At 38.6% G+C, this 24273-nt stretch overlaps 1 protein-coding gene across 1 annotated transcript; it reads left to right on the top strand.

The window, feature by feature from the left end:
* Positions 1-1276: 1276 nt before the first annotated feature.
* Positions 1277-23072, top strand: ATP6V1G3 (ATPase H+ transporting V1 subunit G3). The gene is made up of 3 exons (XM_004285832.2): positions 1277-1408; positions 15142-15242; positions 22866-23072. The coding sequence occupies exons 1-3, from the start codon at positions 1327-1329 to the stop codon at positions 23037-23039; spliced, it is 357 nt and encodes a 118-aa protein (XP_004285880.1). The 5' UTR covers positions 1277-1326; the 3' UTR covers positions 23040-23072.
* Positions 23073-24273: the final 1201 nt, after the last annotated feature.

Here is a 24273-nt window from a genome sequence, read left to right as displayed (position 1 = left end):
GAAGCCAATGAACGAGTTTGTAGTTCGCCTTCAGTCTTCTGCTCTTACAATTGAAATCTGCGTTTAGCAAGAGCTGTGTTTGTTCACATATCTGTCTATCCCAGTTGGATTGTAATTATGCAATAAAAATTAAATTTTATAAAATGATAAAATATGAGTGAAAAAGAAAGAAAGTGCCCTTGTGAAAAAGAGCTTTTTTTTTTTTTGGAAAGATTTGTACACATGATGTACACCTGGTGCTTTGATACAGGTATGGACGATGAGATACTTTTAAACTGTTAGGAGGAAACTAAAATCTTAAAAGATTTAGCTCTCAGAATGTATTCTACTTGTCTTTAAATTCATTCATCTATTGAAAGAAAGGGTACCTGATATTTACAGATGAGGCAACAGAGGTGTCGTTTATGAAAGCAATAGTACATGACACTCCACTCTGCCGATTACAAAGCCTTGGCCATATGTCAAAAGATTAACTTTTCATTTCAGATAAAACTCTTAGATACGTGTGAATGATATTTTATGATCCTCTAGTGTGATGAACGTTCCGATCTGTCCAATCACTAGTGGATTGAATCAAATCAAATATGATGGATTTCATTGGACTGTCTTAGGACAACCCCCAATGCAAGCACAAATCAATTAACATAAAATGCATGTTTAGATGATTTTAATTTAGACTCAAAAGCTTCAGTAATATTTCCCTTAATGCTGATTTAGTCACTGTACTAAGATCAAACTCTAGCAAACAGCACTACTACAGAACAGCACAAAGCCCCAAAGAATCCTTTTCTTTCCTATCACCTGAGGCCTAGGGAGAGAACAGAATAGATGTCTATCATAAACCCAGGAAATCCCCTTTCCTCCCAAAACGTTAATAAATTTGTCCTGAGGATATAATTGAATCACTAGGAACAAATAAAGACCTAAAACTAGAACCACCAGGACAAAGAACAAAGAAAGATCTTGTAACTTGAAAGAAAAATTCAGTAAATAAGTCAATATTCCTAGGAGGGATAGGTTCGCTGATCTCCCTAAAGACCTCTTACTCACTCTTTGTAAGTAGATGCAACACCCATTTCACAGAAAAGAGCTAAAGTTGGCAGAAATAAGTTCTCAACTTCCTTGACTTAACTTGTTTTTCTGGATTCCACCTTGGGCTCTCCTTGGAGTCCAGCTATCCTACTCACTCAGGCCATTTTGGAACCAACAGCTGTGCTTAGAACTCACTGTTGACACAACAATTTGATCTATGTGGTGATTTCTCTAAGGATAAATAGATCCATCACTTCCCAGAGTCACAGAAGCCGCCTGGCTGGAGCCGCCGCCATGACCAGCCAGTCTCAAGGGATCCACCAGCTCCTCCAGGCAGAGAAAAGGGCCAAGGACAAGCTCGAGGAGGCTAAGAAGAGTAAGTCTCCATTCTGTCTGATTTGTGAGTTTTGTCACAAAAAGGGACGAGGGGGGGTGCAGTAGGATGAGCACGGATCTCAGGGGCAGGCAGACTCTGGTTAAATCCTGGTTCCATGGGGCTTCCCTGGTGGCGCAGTGGTTGAGAATCTACCTGCTAATGCAGGGGACACGGGTTCAAGCCCTGGTCTGGGAGGATCCCACATGCCACGGAACAACTAGGCCCGTGAGCCACAACTACTGAGCCTGCGCGTCTGGAGCCTGTGCTCCGCAACAAGAGAGGCCACGATAGTGAGAGGCCCGCGCACCGCGATGAAGAGTGGCCCCCGCTCGCCGCAACTAGAGAAAGCCCGCACACAGAAACGAAGACCCAACACAGCAAAAATAAATTAATTAATTAATAAAACTCCTACCCCCAACATCTTCTTAAAAAAAAAAAAAAAAATCCTGGTTCCACCACACTCCCTGGTAGACCTTGGCCAGTTCATAGAAGCTACCCAGTTGTCTGTCCCCCATCACTGTAGTGGGGATGGATTTAGCCAGCTCAGATCTTTTGGACAGGCTACCTGCTACGTGAAATGATAATGGACATTGAAGTCAGGGAGACACAGGCTTAAGCTTTGCCTCTGCAAGTTCCTTCACATTGCCCAGCTGCAGTGTCTCAATATTGTGACATGGTTCAGAGATAGACCACTGGGAATTCCCTGGCTGTCCAGTGGTTAGGACTTGGTGCTTTCACTGCCAGGGCTGGGTTCAATCCCTGGTTGGGGAACTAAGATCCCACAAGCCATGCAGTGTGGCCAAGAAAAAAACAAAAGAGAGAGATAGACAACTTCCAGATTGAATCTGCTTACTAAGGAGTGAACATAAGCAAGTGACTTAAGCTCTGTAAGCATCAGTTTCTGTGTCTGTAAAATTGTGATCATAACAGTTAATGGCTCATTCTCCTCCCTCTCTGGATAGCTTTTAATTTCTAAGTTTTAAAAATATTTCCATTTTATTCTCATTTTCTAATACTCTTGCTATTTAGCCCTGCATCTACTGACTTAACAGGTAAGATGTTCTCAATAAACCTCAAGCCCCTTCCTGTTCTCCTTGATACTTACAACAACCACATGAATTAGGTATTACTATTATTTCCATTTCACATATCTAGAAACTGAGTCCATAATTTGCCATAATATTTTTTTAAAAATAGAAAATATCATCCAAGCACCATGTTCAAAGCTTATCTTATTTACCCCTCACACAAATCTATTTTGCAAAAAGGGGAAAGTGATGCTTAGAGAAATTCTGCCCCTTTCCCAAGGTCCACAGAGGGTAAATGGTAGAGACTGGATTTGGATGGGGTCTGATCACCCAGCCACGATCTTAACAACTGCATGGTACAAAACGTACATGATTTTTATAATGAATAAACTAAGATCGCAGATCTGCAACCCAAATTCATGTTCCCTGGGCCAAGACCTCTGTTCTTCCCACTGTCCCATTTCCTATCACATGATGACTTAATCTATAGGAAGGTATGTCATTTACCTTCTCCCTAATCACATGCCCTGTCTCTGCAATTAGATTCAAAGCCCTGAGAGATAGGGATCATGTCTTAAAATCGTTGCTTATGTAAGTAGTTGGATGCATGGAGTGATAGGAATCGGGTGATACTGGCGGAAGCTAGTTTCAGTGTATCGCATGAAATGCAGGCACAGGACATTACAATGTGAGAGAGGAAGTCGGGCTGAGGCACTGCTCTGTCCCCTGGGGTTTTCTACCGCAGGCAAAATCATTTTCCTTTCTTAAGATAAATTGATTTCCTGAACACTCAGCAAGGTGGGCACCAACAACAAAAAAGAAAAAGACCCCATGTGGAGGAGCTAGAAGAGAACAGGATGGCGAAAGATAATGAAAAAGAAAACTTTACCTAGTTCTCCATTTCTTTTTCTACAAGAAACCATGCCAAGGATGGCAAAATGGTATGAATGCAGCGTAATTGTACAGGAAACAAAGCAGTCCAGTACCTGCCAGCTGAAACAGTGTAGAAAACTCCCTTATTTTTTATTCAGATTTCTTTACCACATTTAAAATATCCAGAACAGAAAACCAACTTATTTTAAGATGTGATCATTATGTTACCTTTATTTTCCATTATAGAAGAAGTGAAACAATGATAAAGCACATACAGGATCGATGTTATCAATAAACAGCAAGGTCCTACTATACAGCACAGAGAACTATATTCAGTATCCTATAATAAACCATAATGGAAAAGCATATTTAAAAAAAGAATGTGTGTGTGTGTATATATATATATATCTGAATCACTTTGCTTATACAGCAGAAATTAACACAGCATTGTAAATCAACTATACTTCAATAAAAAAATAAGTAAACAACAAATGAGAAACCAAAAAAAGAAAAAAAAAGAATCACTATTATTATAGGATCCAAATGATTTTTACCAACTACTTCTCCTTTTTCAGCATCATTAGAGAAGTACTGTAAATCATACGAGTTGTTTGAAAGTGGGAACCAGTCAAAACAGTCTAAGCTCCGATTTCATAATAAAGATAAAAGCCAAACTTCTTTTCCTTTCCTCAAGTATGTATGCTGTCCTTGGGCAATCTTTCCTCAGAAGTCAGTACTAGAAAATCCATACTGTATTATTCGTATACAAAATGTTCATTTTGTTTGCTGGTCACTGAAAGTACTTGTGTACTTTTCTTTTTCTTCGTCTTTGTTCTTAAATATTCAAGCAAATATCAATCAGTAATAGTAAATACCCAGACCTTAAAAACATTTTGGAAAATATGTTTCCAAATGTTATTTCAACCAATAACCTCTGCACTCAATTTTACAGAGAATGTCTCTCCTCTGCCTCAAACAGCTTTGAGAAGCATTTTCACTGGATAGAAGCTGTTTTCTTGCCCAGCTGTAACTGGGCATCATACTCACTTCTTAAGCACGCTAAGGCAACATAAAATAATACCTTTGCTACCTGCTATTTTGTAGCTTCTCTCATATTTCACTATGTTTTATTTCATTCATTTATTTAACTCAATAAGTACTTATCGGGCACCCACCATTTCCAAGCCACTCTAATACATATGCTGATGAGTAGACCTAGACCTTTCCTTAAAGAATTCCCCAGTGACGTAAATATGTAAATGACATGAGAGGTACAGATAGCCATCATTTTTATAAACCCATATGTTTCACTTTATCTTTTTCCATAAAGAGATTTATTTGAAAATCTGACATAACCAAGGCAGAATAGAGATTCAGAATGAGAACCAACAGATCACAATAGTGAACACCATTGTAGAAGGTCTAGAATCACCATCTCTTTCTTAAATCCATTTATTGGAAAGTCCCTCAGAAACTTACACATAGAGTCTCTGCTAGAAAGAGACTTGGGAATATTCATTTTAAATGGGAGAAAGAGAGGGAGGGAGAGAGAGAGAAAACACAGCAATTTACATGTTAATCCTTTTAGAAAAATATAAGATTAATAAGGTGGACATGTTTAATATTATGTTGCAAAAATATTGATTTATTCCATTAAGGAGGCTGCCTCACATCCCGGTGAAGCTGTTACATAATCCAGTAGATGGTATAAATAAATGTTAAAAAAATAAAGGTTTTGCCTAAAGGGGTACAGATTAGGGGTTGGAGGCCCCGTTGTATAAGGATCACAGGTCTCCACTTACCAGCTGCTGAGACAGATGAGTTTGTTTTTTGTTTTGTTTTGAAGGAGCGGGAGTGCGGAGTTGGGGGTGAGGGAACAGACTTAAAAAGTGAGGCAACAAAATAGAAAAAACATTGGCTTTTTCTTATGTTTCTTTTGCAAGTTATTGAGGATTTCTGAGTTTCAATTTTTTCTTTTCTAAAATATATGAATATCTTTTATATTTTTTAAAATATAAAAATATATAAGAATAAAATATATATAATATTTATATTTTATATTATGTTTATAATATTAAATATAAATATTATATTTTATATAAATATTTAATACGTATATGGCCAAATATTTTTAAGGATCAGAAAATGATGCCTAAGGCAGTAGGGTGCAAACTAACTAGTTATTGTTGTTTTTAACTTATACTATATATTGTATATTACTATAAGTAATAACAATAGAAGAATGAAATAGAAGAATAGAATACACAGTCTAATTTCATTCTTTTTTACAACTGCTGCAGCTTCTGGGTCAATTTTTCTTGTAATAGGGGAGACTGGGTCTGCTTCTAGATGTTTGCCTCTATTCACTGATTATGGATTCCATTGTATTTTTTAGTTAAGATCCTTACCTACATTTCATTTGAAGAACTCAGATATTTGCCTCTATTCACCGATTATGCGTTCCTTTGTATTTATTAGTTAAGACCTTCACCTAAATTTTTATTTGAGACACTGTTTGGTTGAATTCAGATGGAATCACAGTAGGTTGACACTATTTTAAATAATCTTACTTGAAGTTAATACCTTTTGCCTAAAAGTTGTTCATCAATCAAAGCATCAAAGTGGGTGTGTTGGCCGAAGACAAACTAAATACATTTTTGCAACAGAACTGGGACCTATCCTGGAGCCCAGGTTTGGGGACTTGAACTGCATCTTTGATCAGAATTAGAATAGAAATTCAAGGTACCATTATCAACAGGAGGAATAAGGACTTGTGTTTCTTTGGAATATGATTTTTTACTTTAAGTTATGACCTTTTATGAGAGCAGTATTTATTTCACTTATACCACTGCAATCTTGGAAAGGGACACACCCGCAGGGGTTGCAACCAGACAGTGTGGGCTGAGCCTCCAACTGGCTGGGTGGCACTGGGCAGGTCGTCTCTTAGGATCCTGATGCCTTGACCTTCTTAGCCTCAAATTGGAGGAACAGTATCTACCTCGTGGAGTCGATGTCATAATCAACTGAGCGAATGCTTATAAAGGACTTAAAACACCCGCTGGTACCCAGAAGGGGCTGCACGAGAATTAGCTATGCGTATTCTTCCGCTACTTAATAACGAGGATTCTGAGTTCAGCTGAGTTCCCCTGACCTCCTCAGCGTCTTTGATGAAGTCCCCATTGAATTATACTTTAGTGCAAAATAAATAATTGAAATATTTCTACTTCTTACTTAGATAACGCATCAGGGAATACAATAGTGCAGATGTGTCTGGCTCTCTAGGAGGCCTACCAACAATAGTTTTGTAAATCAGCATTTGTAATTGTTTGTTTCCCAGTGTGCAGATATTCCAAGTTTATTTAAACAAGCACCTTGATTTCATCAATTTTCACTATGCAAGTGTGTGTTCTGATTCATGAAGATACGCCTTCTACTGAACGAATAAAATAAAAATTGTTACAGTAAAAATTCATGGCCCTGTTTTGTATGTTTTGTAGGCTTGTAAATGCTTCCTTTTTCTTTATAGCCCACAGACTAATGGGGTATTTGTAGGTATGTTGGGCTTTCATTTCTTTGAGTGGGTCATGTTCAAATAATAACCACACGACATTTTCATCTCTTAATAACATTTGGTTATATTTTTTTTAACAAGGAAAGCACAAGTAAAAGAAAAAGCAAAGTAATTACAAGGAGGTAGAGTAATGAAAGGAGAGATGAGGATAGGCACCAAAAGAGAGGAGCTTCTTTGTTTCCTTGGCAAATTCACTTTTTCCAATGTGTGTAGTAGGTGAACCAAATAAAAGCATTCTTCAAACCGGGTTGGTTATATCATAATATTAGCAACCCCCCAGAGCCAAGAAAGCTTTTTCCTTTTTTTTTCTATGTGGTAGAGCAGAATAAAAATGTTATCAGCAACAGATAGAAATCTCCAAGCATTCCTCAAGTGCACTTTGTGTTTATACCAAATCAAGGTGACCTCTGCTCCGTTTATGCTTTTTTTTTTTCACTTGTATGCCTACTCTTTGTACCACACTCAAGTATCTGACTTGGTTTCCAAAGCTCAACTAACATTGTTGCTCTGATTCTCTAAGCCACTCTATTATCTTCCTAGGGCCGCTGTAACCAATCACCACACACAGGGTGGCTTACGACATCAGAAATGTATTAACCTCCGGCTCTGGTGACCAGAAGTCCAGACATAAGGCGCTGGCGGGGCTGCTTCCTCCTGGAGACCCTCAGGGAGAATCTGCCGTGCCTCTCTCCTAACCTCTGCTGATCGCCGGCAATCCTTGGCTTTCCTTGGCTTTGAGCTGCATCCTTCTAATCTCTGCCTCTGTAATCACAAGGTCTTCTTCCCTGTGTGTCTACTCTGTGCCCCTACGCTTCTGTCTCCAGATCTGCCTCCCTTAGAAGGGCACCAGTCATCAGACATAGGGCCCATCTCAATCCAGCATGACCTCATATTTGTTTTGTTTTGTTTTGGTTTTTTGCAGTACACGGGCCTCTCACTGTTGTGACCTCTCCCGTTGCGGAGCACAGGCTCCGGACGCGCAGGCTCAGTGGCCATGGCTCACGGGCCCAGCCGCTCCGCGGCATGTGGGATCTTCCCGGACCGGGGCACGAACCCGTGTCCCCTACATCGGCAGGTGGACTCTCAACCACTGCGCCACCAGGGAAGCCCTAGCATGACCTCATTTTAACTTGATTACATCTGCGAAGACCTTCTTTCCAAGTAAAGTCACATTCACAGGTACCAGATGTAAACATATTTTGAAGGACACAATCCAACATCCTCTAATTGTCAGATTCACTTGGCTGTCCTGAGTCCTTACCTTCTTAGTCTGTTTTTGTTAGTGAAAACGTCTCAAAGAAGTTGCCTGTATTGCCTGTGTCTACATTTTTTTAAACTCCATTTTCTCCTGAACCCATTCTAATCAGATGTTTGTCCCTCCAACTCCACCAAAGCCCCCCTTGTCAAGACCATCAAAGTTGCTAAATCCAATTAATTAACTATCTCAGTCCCAACTGAATTCCTCTTTCATCTCTGAAACTCTTCCCTCACTGGACTATGCAGCCCTGCTCTCATGCTTGGCTTTCTCTCATCTTCCCAATCTCTACGGTTGGGGGCCCAGGTGGGACTTGCTCTCTTCTGTATCCACAGATACTTCCTAAGTGATTACATCTAATTCCATGACTTTAAATCCTGGCTCCAGGTTGATGATTCCCAAAATTAATATTTCCAGCCCGAATTGCTTCCCTGATCTCCAAATTTATATAAACATCAGCCTTCTCCCCACACCACTAGATGTTTAATGGCCATCTCAATTAAACTGCTCTCTTGACTCTGCCCCAAAATAAAATGATGGAGCCAGCATTGACTCATCTATCTCTGTTTCTCCATCAACTCTGTCTTCAAAGTATATAGAACTTCTTGTCAATTCCACTGCTGCTTTACTATTTCTAATCATCATTAACACTTGTCTGACCTATTGCAATAGATTTCAAATCGATCTTCCTGCTTCTCCCTAGCCCTTACAATCTATTTTCACCACACTAGCCAAAGAAATCCTTTCTTGTATTATTTTTTTTCTTTTTTCTTTTCTGGTCACTATGCACAGCATGTGAGATCTTAGTTCCCTGACCGGGGAACGAACCTGTGCCCCCTGCATTGGAAGCTTAGAGTCTTAACCATTGGACCACCAGGGAAGTCCCAAGAAATTCTTTTAAACCAGAAGTAGTATAATGCCACATTGTGGCTAAAAACCTTTCATGGCTTTAGCACCTCAGGGATTCCAGTCTTTTATCAACCCCAAGAGGTCTCCGTGACCTGGTCCCACTGCTGCCTCTCTGATATCATTTCCTAACATTCAACCATTCTGCTCTCTTTGACCTGTGACCCAGCCAGGTGGATGCTTTTACTGTTCCTTGAACCGGTCAAATACCCTTCCCCCTCAGGGTCTTTGCCTCTGCTGTTCCCTCTGCCTGGAATGCTCTTCCCTTTCAGGCATTTGCATGGCTAGTTATTTCATTCCTTGAAGTCTCTGCTCATATACCCCGTCCTCTGAAAGGCTTGCCCTATCTGTGTCAGCACCCACTGCTGTCTCTCTGTCCCTTAGGCGCCTTGATTCCCCTGCACAGTGTTCATCATCCCTGCCATATCATATCCTTACTACCTGTTTCCTATCTCTGCTTCCCCCTCTTACATTCAGAGCTCCACGAGAGCAGAAATTTTGTCTGTTGTGGTTTTCACTGCTGTATCAACAGACCTAGAAGAGTGGGGGACATAGTAGATAGACAGGAGTATTGGTTGGTTAGATGTCTCTTATTTCCACTCCACGGAATGTGTGTTGGCCACCTCCTCCTTGCACAGTTCTGTCCTCTCTCTTGGTTTCCCCTACTTCTCTGATGACTACTCTCAGATCCTCCTGAGGTTCCTCTTCCTTTCCTCATCCCCCAATGTTGGTGATCCCTAGGTTGAGACCTTAGCCCTCTTTTCTTCTCATTCGACACCCCCCCCCACCCCGTCCCCTGGTGTTGATTTCAGTGCAAACCCGCTGCTAGGACTAGTACACGCACAAACTCAGATGACTAACAAGCAAATCTCTGTCTCCATTTTAGACCTTTCTCCTGAATTCCAAAAATGTCTGTCCAGCCGCCCTCTGGATATACCCATGTAGGTGTCCTCAGGGAAGCCTACAGAGGCTTCTTTTTTGGTGACATCCTAGGGACCTTTCCTCCAGCTCATGCTTTACTCGCTGCCTTCCTTCTTAGCAAAAGGGTCCCAGGAATTGGAATCTGTTTTCCTAACAATGATTAGAAATTGTTGCATATTCTTACAATCACTTCATATACAATTTTAAAAATCCTTCCAATGACTCTTTGCAGTAGATTCTTAAATCTGTTTTATAGATGAGAATACTCAGGTTCAGAAACTCTAAATAACTGGCTTAAGGTTACAAAGCTTCTAACATCTTATTGTATCAGTGCCTACTGTATCATTCTGATTTCCTTCGGAAATGATCAATGTCATCTTGTCTTCCCACCAGAACACATTCCAGAACCAGTTTAGCCATACAACCAACAGAGTGTCTCAAGGACCCATCAGCATCTTGGGACAGTCCCTTGGCCTCTTCTAGCCAAGAAACCAGGCAGGATGCAGCTGTGAGCCTTGCCCTCTGTCCCCACATAGAGTTCAAGTGTAACCTGCCCGATTTCTTAGTCCTTTCCCCACAAATCACCTAAAAATCAATCCAAACATCTTTCTCTCCTACTTTTCCTCCCACAAAAAAACAATCCCAATAATGGCTTGTTGAATGTAGGACATTTCTGTATAACAAACAAAATGTCTAAAAATGAGTGACTTCAGAGATGGAGAACAGACTTGTGGTTGCCAAGGGGGAGGAGGGTTGGGGGAAGGATGGATTTGGAGTTTGGGATTAGCAGATGCAAACTATCATAGAGAGGATGGATAAACCACAAGGTCCTACTGTATAGCAAGGGGAACTGTATTCAGTATCCTGTGATAAACCATAATGAAAAAGAATATGAAAAAAGGAATGTATCTATATGTATAACTGAATCATTTTGCTCTACAGCCGAAATTAACACAACATTGTAAATCAGCTATACTTCAATAAAATAAATTTAATAAAATAAGGGAATTCCCTGGTAGTCCAATTTTCCCAAAAATATCTCAGAAAAGATGGTCTTGTATTTTTTCTAATCTCAAAAGTAGACAATTCATTCCCATTTCTGTCCTGGCTAAGTCTATTCAGCTTAACGTTTCCTCCTCAGAAGTCTTCCCTGACCTCCCCTAGCAGCCTTTTCTGAGCCCCTTACTCTACATGTGTGGGTCTGTTTGTATTTTTCACTTCCTCTGTTACCAGAAGATGCAACATGACTCTCAGGATGAAGGGGAAGCACAGGCTCTAGAATTTTCATAGTAGAAGTTTCCATAAATGTTGTCATCTTTAACTGTCACAAAACAAATAGAACCAAGATTTCTGTTTCATTGCTTTCACAGTTGATTTTGTGTATCCTTCACAATTTTATGCATTTTCTAATTTTCCTCTTGGACGTTGAAGCAGCATGTACATGTTTCCAAAATACACCATATTGGGACTTCTCTGGCTGTCCAATGGTTAAGATTCTGTGCTCCCAATGCAAGGGGTGAGGGTTGGATCCCTGATTGGTTAGAGAACTAAGACCCTGCATGCCTGGCATTGCAGCCAAAAAAACAAAAATACACCATATGTACCTGAGCTAGAGGCAAGGACCATATCATATATTTTTCTGGCTCTAGCCCTGTGCATAATAAGTAGTATTAAGTGTAGTAATAAGTGTAATAAGTAATAAGTCGTAATAAGTGTTCAATAAATATTGAATGAATAATGGATGAATAAATGAAAACCATCCTTTCCTGCACCACCCTGAAGCACCTGATTTAGCAGTATTTAAAATCGTGACGTGTGAGATTACCACATTCTCTAAAACAAAAGTTAGAGCATTCAGCCTAATAAGCCTGTGTGATCTTGGAGGAAATTTGGGACAAAAATTTGACTGTTGTATTTAAAATCTGTCATAGGGTCGCCCTTGTGTTTGATAGAGAAAGTATTGAGAAATAAGAAAATGAACCCCTTTTGGTTCACAGCAGCTTTTAATGCTTAAGAAGAAAGAGGTGTAATTTTTTATGCTGTTTTTTTTTTAATTTTTATTTTATATTGGAGGATAGTTGATTAACAGTGATGTGTTAGTTACAGGTGTACAGCAGAGTGATTGCGTTATGCATATACATATATCCATTCTTTTTCAAATTCTTTTCCCATTTAGGTTATTACAGAGTATTGAGCAGAGTGCCCTGTGCTATACAGTAGGTCCTTGTTGGTTTTCTATTTAAAATATAGCAGTGTGTACATGCCAATCTCAAACTCCCAATCTATCCCTCGACACCCCGGCACGTTGCCCCTGGTAACCATAAGTTCATTCTCTAAGACTGTGTTTCTGCTTTGTAGGTAAGTTCATTTGCATCATTTTTTTTTAGATTCCGGATATAAGCAATATCAAATGGTATCTGTCTTTCTGAAAGAGGTGTAATTTAAAACTTTGGAAATCTCCCGCAGAGACAGAGAAGCCAGCTAGAGGTTAATACAAGTGGATTTGATGCATGCATTTTGCTTCACCTCCAGCGAGACAGTCAGCGTGAGGCTCTAGTTTCTTGCCCTGGATGAAATCAGGTGGAAGATATGCAAGCTCTCACAGGCGGCAGCTGCCCAGTCCTTCCAGAAAATTGCTGTGCTAGCAGCGACTTCCCTGTGGCTCTCCTCTTTAACTGAATGAGAACCAGCGGGTGACTGGTGCCACGAGGAGGGGCTCAGACACACTCTGAGCTTGTCACTGCACGATGGAGCTAATATGCAGCCTCTTAAGTGGAGTACTGGATTCTTCCCGGCGGCAGGGCACATGGAGATTTTCTTCTTTCTATTATTATTTTTATGTGCTAGAGTCGAGACTTTGAAACCAGTATATTTAACATAATTTGCAATTAAGGTGGAAAGTCAAGACGTTTTATGTGGTTGATTGGATAAAATCGTATCCTACAACCCATCATTATGTATCCTAGAACCCATTATAACTAAGAAAATGTTAATACATCTTAAACATATTTTTGTCCTAATGTGAATGATAAGCCGTGATAAGAAAGTAGGCTGGGGATCCAGCAACAGCTTTCCTTGCCAACATATCTAATTGTTCTGCGGATAGCATGTGTTTGGTTGCCACAAAATGGTTAGAACTATCGAGAATAAAGAAATCTGTATATGCAAAATGGTAAGGAGCATTAATTAAGTAGGAAAAAGGTAAGCATTGCTGTGAATGTTCCATTAAGCCTCAAGCATCAGAAGACCATTAATTTATATGAGACCTTGGATTTTACAGAGAGTGTAGACAGATTCTGTTCTGAATGAGGTCAGCTCAGTCCCATTCAAGGGTAATACATATTCAAAGAGACACATCTCAATTTATAACTCAGCGACTCTCTTTATCCCATCTATATACAGTGACTAGCAAAGCAACTCATACGCAGCAGGGAGAGAAATTTAGACACCAACTACACTCAAATACAACAAAGGTACAGAAAGATGAAACCATGTAAAAGCCTGTATCTAGATTGACACATAGATAAAAGTTTAAGATTTTTTTAATGCTACTTAAAGAGAACACATTTATTTATTTATTTATTCATTCATTATTTTTATTGAAGTATAGTTGATTTACAATGTTGTGTTAGTTTCAGGTGTACAGCAAAGTGATTCTGTTATTTATATATATATATATATATATATCTGTGTGTGTGTATATATATATATATATATATATTCTTTTTCAGATTATTTTCCCTTACAGGTTATTACAAAATATTCAATATAGTTTCCCATGCTATATAGTCCTTGCTGGTTATCTATTTTATCTAATTTACGTTTATATATAGTACTGTGTATATGTTAATCTCAAATTCCTAATTTATCCCTCTTCCCCCCTTTCCCCTTTGGTAACCATAAGTTTGTTTCCTATGTCTGAAAATACACTTATTTAGTTCAAAGTCTACACCATATAACAAACCCTTGACAACGATTAAAAACAAAAGCTTGAGACCTTATCAGCGAGAAGAAACTATGTTAAATGGGCAAAAGAATAAAGGCATTTAACTACAATAAAGAGACGATAGATTCTGAGACAAATTAATTTTAATACAGTTGAGAATTTCTTTAAAGTTTTAATGATCACAAAGCATTAGTATCTGAAGGTGGTGGCTGGTGAGTGCCTAGCAGCGATGACTATTACTCTATAACCCCCCAAACTTACTCTGGTTGTCAAAAAACGTCATGTGCTCACCTAATGATCTCCACAGCTTTGTGTTTGTCTGAAACTTTCATCTGCATTGCTGTCTGCTGGCTTAAGGCTTACACCTTTGCTCTTAATAAAAGAAAAGAGAGCTACTTAACTAAATCTCATAACCATTAAAAACGGTTGGTTTTACAATCACTTTCAAGTCCCCCTCAGAGAAAGCTACTACAAAAAGTATCTACTTTGATGTGCTCTGGGGCTTAATCAGACTTTCTAGAGTCAACAAATGGCTAGGAAAAAACCCAATAAAATGCTTTAAAAAATTGTTAGTTGGTTTGATAGAGTCTGAGCTGCATGTTTGTGCATTTGGAGATCTGCCAGTATTCAACAGAATCCAGTTGGTATGGACTGAAGGATTCCTGGCAGCAAATCAGGACAGAAAGTCTGACCAAATAATGTCTTTCTGACTCAGTGACAGCTAAAATCTGTTCTCTGGCTGGTACTGCTGTGAGTAAATGGGCAGATATTTTATTGAAACATGGAGGTGTGAAAGAATGTTGTCATTTCCATGTTCTAAAGAATCCAATTGAAAAAACCAGGAATTTTTCAATATCTATCATTTTTTAATGCAGGATGTCATTCTAGAAAAAAAAAAAAAAGCGTCAAAAAATAATGTAAGAGGGCTTCCCTGGTGGCGCAGTGGTTGAGAGTCTGCCTGCCGATGCAGCGGACATGGGTTCGTGCCCCGGTCGGGGAAGATCCCACATGCCGCGGAGCGGCTGGGCCCGTGAGCCATGGCCACTGAGCCTGCGCGTCCGGAGCCTGTGCTCCGCAACGGGAGAGGCCACAACAGTGAGAGGCCCGCGTACCGCAAAAATAATAATAATAGTAATAATGTAAGACCTCACCCATATTTTTAAAAATCAAGTTGTAAATTCCAGATGGGTTGAAAAGAAATAGTGCTCCTTCTATGCCACTGTTAATTTTCAGGAAAAGCCAAGCGTTTGCGTCAAGCCAAGGAGGAAGCAATGGCAGAAATTGACCAGTACAGAATGCAGAGAGATCAGGAATTTCGACAGAAACACGCTAAGGTAAGTAAGAAAGTCAGCACTGATTTTTTGCAGCATAGACTATAAGGTATGAATATTCATTAATAATGATATTAATCCTCATAAGGTGTCATGCACACTACCAGGAGAGAAAAATACCCTGGATGGAGCGAATATAGTTCAACCGAGGCTGAATATCAAGCAAAATCTTAAACGTTACAGAATTACTGATTTTACATTTTCACTTCCAAGGCGTTTTGATTTGTCATAGAAAGTGTCAGTCTATAGTTATTGTCTAACACATTGTAGATTAAAAATCGTATTCTCAAATATACAAGTGGATGGAATTGGTTAAAGTATTATTCCTACGACAGATTCTTTTTTTTAATTAATTAATGTATTTATTCATTTATTTTTGGCTGCGTTGGGTCTTCGTTGCTGCACGTGGGCTTTCTCTAGTTGCGGCAAGCGGGAGCTACTCTTCACTGTGGTGCGCAGGCTTCACATTGTGGTGGCTTCTCTTGTTGCGGAGCACGGGCTCTAGGCGCGTGGGCTTCAGTAGTTGTGGTCTGCCAATGCAGGGGGCACCGGTTGGAGTCCTGCTCTGGGAAGATCCCACATGCTGCGGAGCAACTAAGCCCGTGCTCCACAACTACTGAGCCTGCACTCTAGAGCCCCCGAGCCACAACTACAACAGATAATTGACTAACACATTTTAAAAAGAAAGAAACATCAGAGAACATTTTGGTTGCTGTTGTCTGTTAACGTTTACTAATAGAATCAATAAAAAGTGTTGTACAATGTTCTACAATGAACTTGTTAGGCCAAATTTCCTTTGGTGGATTCAAGATTTAGGAATGACCCAAGTACATGTTGTTATCTATTGCTGAAAAGTCTTCTGGTATTTCCTTATGATTTCCTTTTCAACAGGCTGGCTTCATTCAACAAATCTTTTAGGAAAATATAAAGAAATGCTTTTTCCTACACTAGCACTTAAAAAAATATCTACAGTTTACAGTAAAAAAGATATATAAGCAGCGAGAGAGAGGCATGGACATATATACACTACCAAACGTAAGGTAGATAGCTAGTGGGAAGCAGCCGCATAGCACAGGGAGATCAGCTCGGTGCTTTGTGATTGCCTGGAGGGGTGGGATAGGGAGGGTGGGAGGGAGGAAGGGAGACGCAAGAGGGAAGAGATATGGGAACATATGTATATGTATAACTGATTCACTTTGTTATAAAGCAGAAACTAACACACCATTGTAAAGCAATTATACTCCAATAAAGATGTGTATATATATATATATATATATATATATATATATATAAGCGCATGAATTTTTCAGAGCTGATTGCAATATGGCTTAAATTCCATGTGCCATAACTAAAGTTTATATATTTTCTTTTTGCCTCAGCAAAAATACAAATAAAGCTCTGTGCAGAAGCCTGACATTGCAAGATGAACTACAAGCAGTTTGTAAATCTTTCTGTTTACAGCTTTGATTTTAGGGGCAGTAGGTGCGGAGCCCAGGTGGGATCGGGTAAATTGGATTACACGGTAGGAAAAACTTTTCCAATGGGCTGTTTCTTAAAATAAAAAGCCATTTCTAGAACAAAGTGGACCACTCAGCGAAAATAAATTCTTCTTATCGATATTTGGAAAAAGGAATCATAAAGTCCCAAGTCCACACATGCATATACGCGCTCTATGATTGGCCCTTGGCTATCTCTCTAAACTGTCAGCTCTGAAAATGTCATGCACTTACCTTTTACTCCGAACCACAGATAGTTTTTAAATGTTAGGGTAGGAAACAGCATTGCTTTATATTTTCATGAAAGATTTATGGAATGAAGCCAGCTAATTGAAAAGGAAATCATCAGGAAATACCAGAAGACTTTTCAGCAATAGACAACAATATCTACTTTGGTCATTTGTAATATTTTTTTACTACTTTTGTCCCTACTTGTTCTGGTCTCGCCATATGTCTCCCTGTTTTACCCCAGAAGAACTAAACAGGCTGCTGCCACAGGGCCTTTGCCTATGCTCTATCCATTCCAAGGATCTTCTTCTTTTACACACATTCATCTCTCCTTGATCTCTGTTTAGTTGTTAGCTCTTCTTCCTGATCACCTTATCTAAAATTGTGTCTCTCATAAAAAAAGAAAGTAAGTACCCATTGTACTCATAGCATTTATCACTACTGGATATATTATATATTTACATAGTTTGTTTATTGTTTATCTTTCCTTCTGGACTATAAGCACCAAAATGCAGGTTCTTTGTTTTGTTCTCTGTTGCTTTCCTTGACATTGGTATGGAGTCTGCTCCACAGTCAGTATCCAATAAGTATCCAGTAAGAGTGAATAACTAAACATCCCTTCCATGCCTTTATCTTTCCTACTGAGTTCTGTCATAACCATGCCATATTAGGACCTGAAAAAATAATCATTCTTCACACCAATCAGCTCTTTTGATCCTGTGTTGGATATTTCTAATATATACATTTTTAAGTAATTACAAAACTGACCATCATTTTAGAAAGTGGCTGGGTTTAATCTCTTGAAATATTATTTCTCCAGAAGAATCTCCTAAAATGTAAAACTGGTTCAGGATATTTGTTCTCTGCATCAGAGAATAATTAAAATTCCTCATTACTCTCATAATTAGAGCTCTAAGCCAATCTTACAGCTAGTTGATCAAAAGCTTACATAAAACGTTCAGCATGTTTAAGCCTCTGCTACCTCAAGCATACTGTCAACCATGAGCACAGATCTTCTTTCCTGGCGTGACCTCCATATGTCAGACACAGAGCTATTCCAGTTAAAGCTCATCATCATTAACCCAGGGCATGTGGGAGGTCTGGGAGGAGACCCAAGAAACCAGTTTTCTGCCTGCTGTGGGGATTGCTCCTTGATGCTACTTTTTTGGTTGCTTTTTAGCTCTTGTTCATGTCTGGGTTTTTCCAACCCCCCTGACTTGTCAATAGAAGCAAGTATCCCAATGTGGGCTGTATATCAACAAATATTTTTATAACAAAGATTTACTGATCCCTTGCTTATTTACTCATTCCTTGTTTCACTTTATCCCTTGCTAGAATTTCATACCACTCCGCAATGAAAAAGACCAAACTAAAAATACAGGCAACAGCTTGGGTGACTCTAAAAATGATGCCATGCTGAGTGAGAGAAGGCCGTCATTTATACTGTTTGATTTCATTTATATTGGATACGAAGTATATACTGTGTGATTCCATTTATACGATATTCTCAAAAAGACAAAACTATAGTGATGGAGTTACTGCAACCATCCTGTAGAACTTTGGAAAAGTCCTACAAAATAACATCTTCTACCGAAGAAGATAAAAAGAAATCTGGACTACTACAGTGGAAAAATGAAATCTACTGTTAATGCAAGTAGAAGTTAGATGCACCATTCATGTAAACCAAAGACCTGAAAATGGTTGCCCTGGGCATATTGAAGGTTTTTGTCTTTAATCTTTCTTCCTAAATTCATATCATGAAAACATTTTTGTTTCCTTGAAGCAACCACAAATTGAGAACGCAAAACTGTGTGTGGGACCTGAACCTCTGATTGCCCTTAAACTGGAACATGTAAACAACTTAAAAAGAAACTCATTGAATGCTGAAAGATTTCACCAACACCATCGGTCATTAAGCTGTAAAGCTATACACATCAGTCTCAACACTGAAGGTTTGAAAATACACGTAGAGAAGTCTTTAAATTGTACCCTTCGATCAAATGTACCACTAGTTGTCACTTAATTATCAACTTCTAATTTATACAGTGTCCCAAATATTCAAGCAGCAGGCTTTGGCCAAAAAGAACAGTAGAACCGGTAATAAGTTCTTGTAACACCTGGTGATCTGCTCATTCTATTCTGTTCAACAAATATGTATTGGGCATCTACTATGTGCCTGGCAATGTCTGAGGCAGTTATAACTCATCAGTGGACGAGATGACACTTATCCCTCCCTTTGTGGAGCTTACATTCATTCATTTAAACTCCTACATGGCTTAAAGTAGCACTGTCTTCAGATACAAATGCAATTCTTCCCAAGGAAGACAATTTAAAGTGGTGTATGGTGAGTCACGCTATCGTACCATCTAGGAAACAGTGCAGAAACTCAAATTATTGCAGGTCAAATAAACTCAGAAATAATGTCATATAATTATGCAGGATGAGACATAGGAGTATGGGTTGTTGACAAGGGTATTCCGATGTTTCTGAAAGTTTAAGATGGATTATACAAATTTTAAAGTACAAGCAACACAGTGAGAAATCATAATAACCATGACTAACATTTACTGATTATTTGCTCAGTGCTAAGCTTCTGTGCTAAACACCGTCTTCATAATAAATATCTTCAGAAAATTATCATGTTGCCTTAACAAATCACCTTAAGAATATAATTAATACTAGTGGCTGTCATCTGCCGCCCTAGACCTGCACTATCAAAAATGATGGTAATTCTCATGTAGCTACCAAGCACTTGAAATGTAGCTAGTCCAAATTAAGGCATTCTATAAAGGTAAAATACATACCAGATTACAAAGACTTAGTATGACAAACAATAATGCAATAATATTACACTGTATATTAAAAGAGTAGTATGATTATATTGGGTTAAATAAAAATATTATTCAAGTTAATTTTACCAATTTTTAAAATACAACTCTAGAAAATTTAAAATTACTTACATGGCTCACTTTGGGGCTATTGCATTTCTGTTGGACAGCACCACTTTGCATTCATGAATCCGGCTGACTTTTTAAAATGATCCCATCAAATGGGTGATGTTATCCCCATTTAAAAAATAAAGAGCTTAAGGTTGAGAGAGTATCTTTGACATATATACACTACCATGTGTAAAATAAATAGGTAGTGGGAAACTCTTGTATAGAACAGGAAGCTCAGCTCGGGGCTCTGTGATGACCTAGATGGCTGGGATGGGGGTGGTGGGAGGGAGGTTTGAGAGGGAGAGGATATATGTATACCTATAGCTGATTCATTTTGTGGTACAGCGGAAACTAACACATCATTGTTAAGCAAATACACTCCAATAAAAATAAAGAGCCTAAGGTTGAGGTGAACTTTTCCAAAGTCCTTTAGGACAGTTGCAATAACTTAGCCTAGTAATAATAACTATTTTTAACACTACTCCAAAGAAAAGTAGATAATAGTTTCATAACTGTGTGTCTTTTAAATTTTTCACCACTTAAGACATTGAATTTAGAAACAATAATTTTTTTTTTTGAGTTTGGTAGACTCTATCAAACTCAAAAAAAAAATCCAATATTGGATTTAGAGGAAAAATTTTATTCTGGTAGAACTAATTTTGGTAAGTATTTCTCTTCTATTTTTCAATATCTTCATAGCAAGGGAAATTTCGTCCACATGTTTTGCTTCTTGTATACTCACTTATCAAAATGTTATTTTATAAAAGTTATTAGATGTCTTAGAAGCTATATCACTCCAAAATGACTCTCTTTGAACTAGGAAGCCCCAATTGCCTGGACTATAAACAAAAAAGAACTTGAATCTGATCACCTCAATGGCATTTGATTTCAAGTTTGGGACCCAGAAAGATCATGTGGATTCTAGAATTTAGAATAGCCTTCTTTACCTTGAAGTAAAAAATCAATCATTAGTGAGGTCTCTTGGACTAAATTAAATGCATACTTTCCATAAACACTCATGGAAGAGAAAAACCAGCTGTGTTGCCTTCACAATGTCCTGTTCAAGAAAGGCTGAGTTTACAAAGGAGATAAAATTAGGAGTTGTCTGTCTGCTTTAGCAAAGGATAACCTTACAAAGGGTTTCTCTGCAGAATCCCTTTAAACTGGTAACTCCCCTGGTAAAATTATATTTCAGTCATATCATTACTTGACAGAGAGGCTAAGAGATAGAGGAGGTACTGGTAAATACTGGGAATCATTGCCCATGAAAGACCAATCAGAAAGATAAGTTAAACAGAAGTCTAAAATTACAATGGAACTAGATGGACAAGTACAGATCTTCCTCAGCTTATGGTGGGGTTACCTCCTGATAAACCCATGGTAGGTTGAAACTATCGAAGTCAAAAATGCATTGAATACACCTAAGCTACCCATATCATAGCTTAGCCCAGCCTGCCTTAAACGTGATTGGAACACTGTCATTAGCCTACAGTTAGGCAAAGTCATCTAACACAGCTGATCTTGTAATAAAGTGTTGAATATCTCATGTAATTGATTGAATACTGTACCAAAAGGGAAAAACCAAATGGCTGTTTGGGTACAGAATGGTTGGGAGTATAAGGGTTGTTGACCCTTGAGATCGCTGGGCCCACTGGGAGCTGTGGCCTCCACTGCTCAGCAACACAAGAGAGTATCGTATAGAATATCACTAGCCCTGGAAAAGATCAAAATTCAAAGTACAGTTTCTACTGAATTTGTATCACTTTCACACCATCAAAAAATTGTAACTCGAGCCATAAAATTTAGGGACCAAATGTCTGTATATCCCAATTTATACCAAAATTTTCAAGATTATATCTAATACCTAAAAAAACGTACGCCTGTGCATGTGAAAGTATCTTATTGAGCATACTGTGGCTGTATTTTTCTAAAAAAAAAAAAGGGCTTCCCTGGTGGCGCAGTGGTTGAGAGTCCACCTGCCGATGCAGGGGACGCGGGTTTGTGCCCCGGTCCAAGAAGACCCCACATGCCACGGAGCGGATGGGCCCGTGAGCCATGGCCGCTGAGCCTGCGCATCCGGAGCCTGTGCTCCACAGCGGTAGAGGCCACAACAGTGAGAGGCCCGTGTACAGCAAAAAAAAAAAAAAAAAAAGATTTAATGAGTTCAGATAATGTATTTTAAAAATTGACAAACCAGGTATTTGCTCTTTAAAGACCAGCAAAATGGGTTTAATGTCTTTCAACTTTATTTTCCAGACTTTTAATACAGAAAGTAAGCAATAGGTAAGATACAGGAATTCAATGGAAACTATTATAAATATCAATACATGAAAAAATTTCTGAGCATGGTATCATGACTGTGAACTTGCATTCAATTTGTACTGTGTGAAGGTCAATTTAGAAGTAGAAGTCACCTGTTGTGGCCAGCTTCCTTTTTTTTTAATAGTTGATTTACAACATAGTTTCAGGTGCACAGCATAGTGATTCAGGTTTGACTTTTTTTTTGCAGATAATATTCTTTAGAAAAGTGTATCCATCCCACTCATAATACTGGTGATCTTACCCATTCTCTGAAAAAATTCTGGAAAAATAATGCATAATGTAAATGACAAACAAGCCAAAATGAATTTAACTTATAAAACAATTAAATTTTTAATAGATCTTTATTGGAGTATAATTGCTTCACAATACTGTGTTAGTTTCTGTTGTACACCAAATGAATCAGCCATATGCATACATATGTCCCCATATCCCCTCCCTCTTGATCCTCCCTCCCATCCTCTCTATCCCACCCCTCTAGGTGGTCACAAAGCACCAAGCTGATCTCCCTGTGCTATGCTTCTCCTTCCCACCAGCCAACTATTTTACATTCCGTAGTGTATATATGTCGATGCTACTCTTACAAAACAACTAAATTTTAATATGATGTATAATGTAGTGAATTGTCTGTTTTATTTTGGCAGATAATGGGCTCTCAGAGTAATATCTCGGAAGAAATAGAAGCGCAAACGCTAGAGAAGATAAAAGAACTGAATGGAAGCTACAACAAGTCCATGGAAAGTGTGATCAACCAGCTTTTGAGCATCGTCTGTGACGTGAAACCAGAAATCCACGCAAACTACAGAATTGCCAACTAAATGTGCACCCCATTGTTCAATAAACGGTGTCTGCATGCCCCCTGGTTGCTTATGGTTTCATGTTTATATTAAGAGATTTGAACTGTACATCTTATATTTGCTAGACATCTACAGATTATAATGTGACATAATTCATACATGAATACTGAATTTAAAAGCAAACCAACAAAAAAGTTGTTACAGCTTTCCTGGTAATAGCTATGACCTTGTATTTTAAGTCGGAGTAAGTCAGGTATGCAGGGCAACATATTTTTTGACACTTGAAGAAAAAAATGGACTTGACCATTTTTTAGTGGGTGTAGGTTTTTTTTTTTTTTAACTTCCTCTCCTTTTTATCAGTATAGAAAATGTGTTCTTAGTTGCAGTTGTTAAAAGATCATTTTTAAGGGAGATATAATCATGACTCTGATCCAGATATAAAATGAATATATGTTAAGGATTTTATTTAATTCAATAATCAATGAGGAAACCAGTAAGATGTTATCACTAGATCAAAGAAGAATAAGAACTTCATAGATAGAAAGAGAGATGATAGATAGACAGATAGATACATAGGTACTTAAAGAGCAATGGGTTATATAACCATCCTCTCTGCCTAACCTGAACAAAACAAATTTTCTTCTCTTTCTAGCAGAAATGTTAAAAAAAATTAAATGACAATTAAATGAGTTGCTAGCATACATGTTTAGGCTAAAAAAACCAAAAACAAACAAACAAAAAAACCCAAAATAACAACAACAAAACCTCCCAAGAGAAATAGTAGGTTAGTATGTGTTATAACCTGAATGTTTGTATTGCCCCCAAATCCATAGGCTGAAATCTAATCCCCAATGTCATGGCATTTGGAGGTAGGGCCTTTGGGAGATAATTAAGTCATGAGGGTGGCACCCTTGTGAATGGGATTCATTAGTGCCCTATTGAAGGAGGCCAGAGGGTGCTCACCCTCTTTCTGCCAGGTTAGGATCCAATAAGCCCTCTGCCCGTGCTTGGAAGAGGGCCTGCATCAAAACCTGACCACATTGGCACCTTCATCTCAGACTTCTAGCCTCTAGGACTATGAAAAACAAGTTTCTGTTATTTATGAGCCACCCAGTCTGTGCTACTTTGTTACAGGAGCCCCCCCACCAACTCGAATGGACTATAACAGTGTGCCATTAGCCCAATTGCCTAGAGAGTCACAGCTAATTTCTTGTTAAGTACCAGGTACTTCAAGTGCAATGTATAGATTATCTTG

This window comes from Orcinus orca, chromosome 1, assembly GCF_937001465.1.
Source record: "Orcinus orca chromosome 1, mOrcOrc1.1, whole genome shotgun sequence".
Taxonomy (NCBI): domain Eukaryota; kingdom Metazoa; phylum Chordata; class Mammalia; order Artiodactyla; family Delphinidae; genus Orcinus; species Orcinus orca.
Note: the sequence above shows the minus strand (reverse complement) of the source record. Positions and strands in the feature narration are given on the sequence as shown.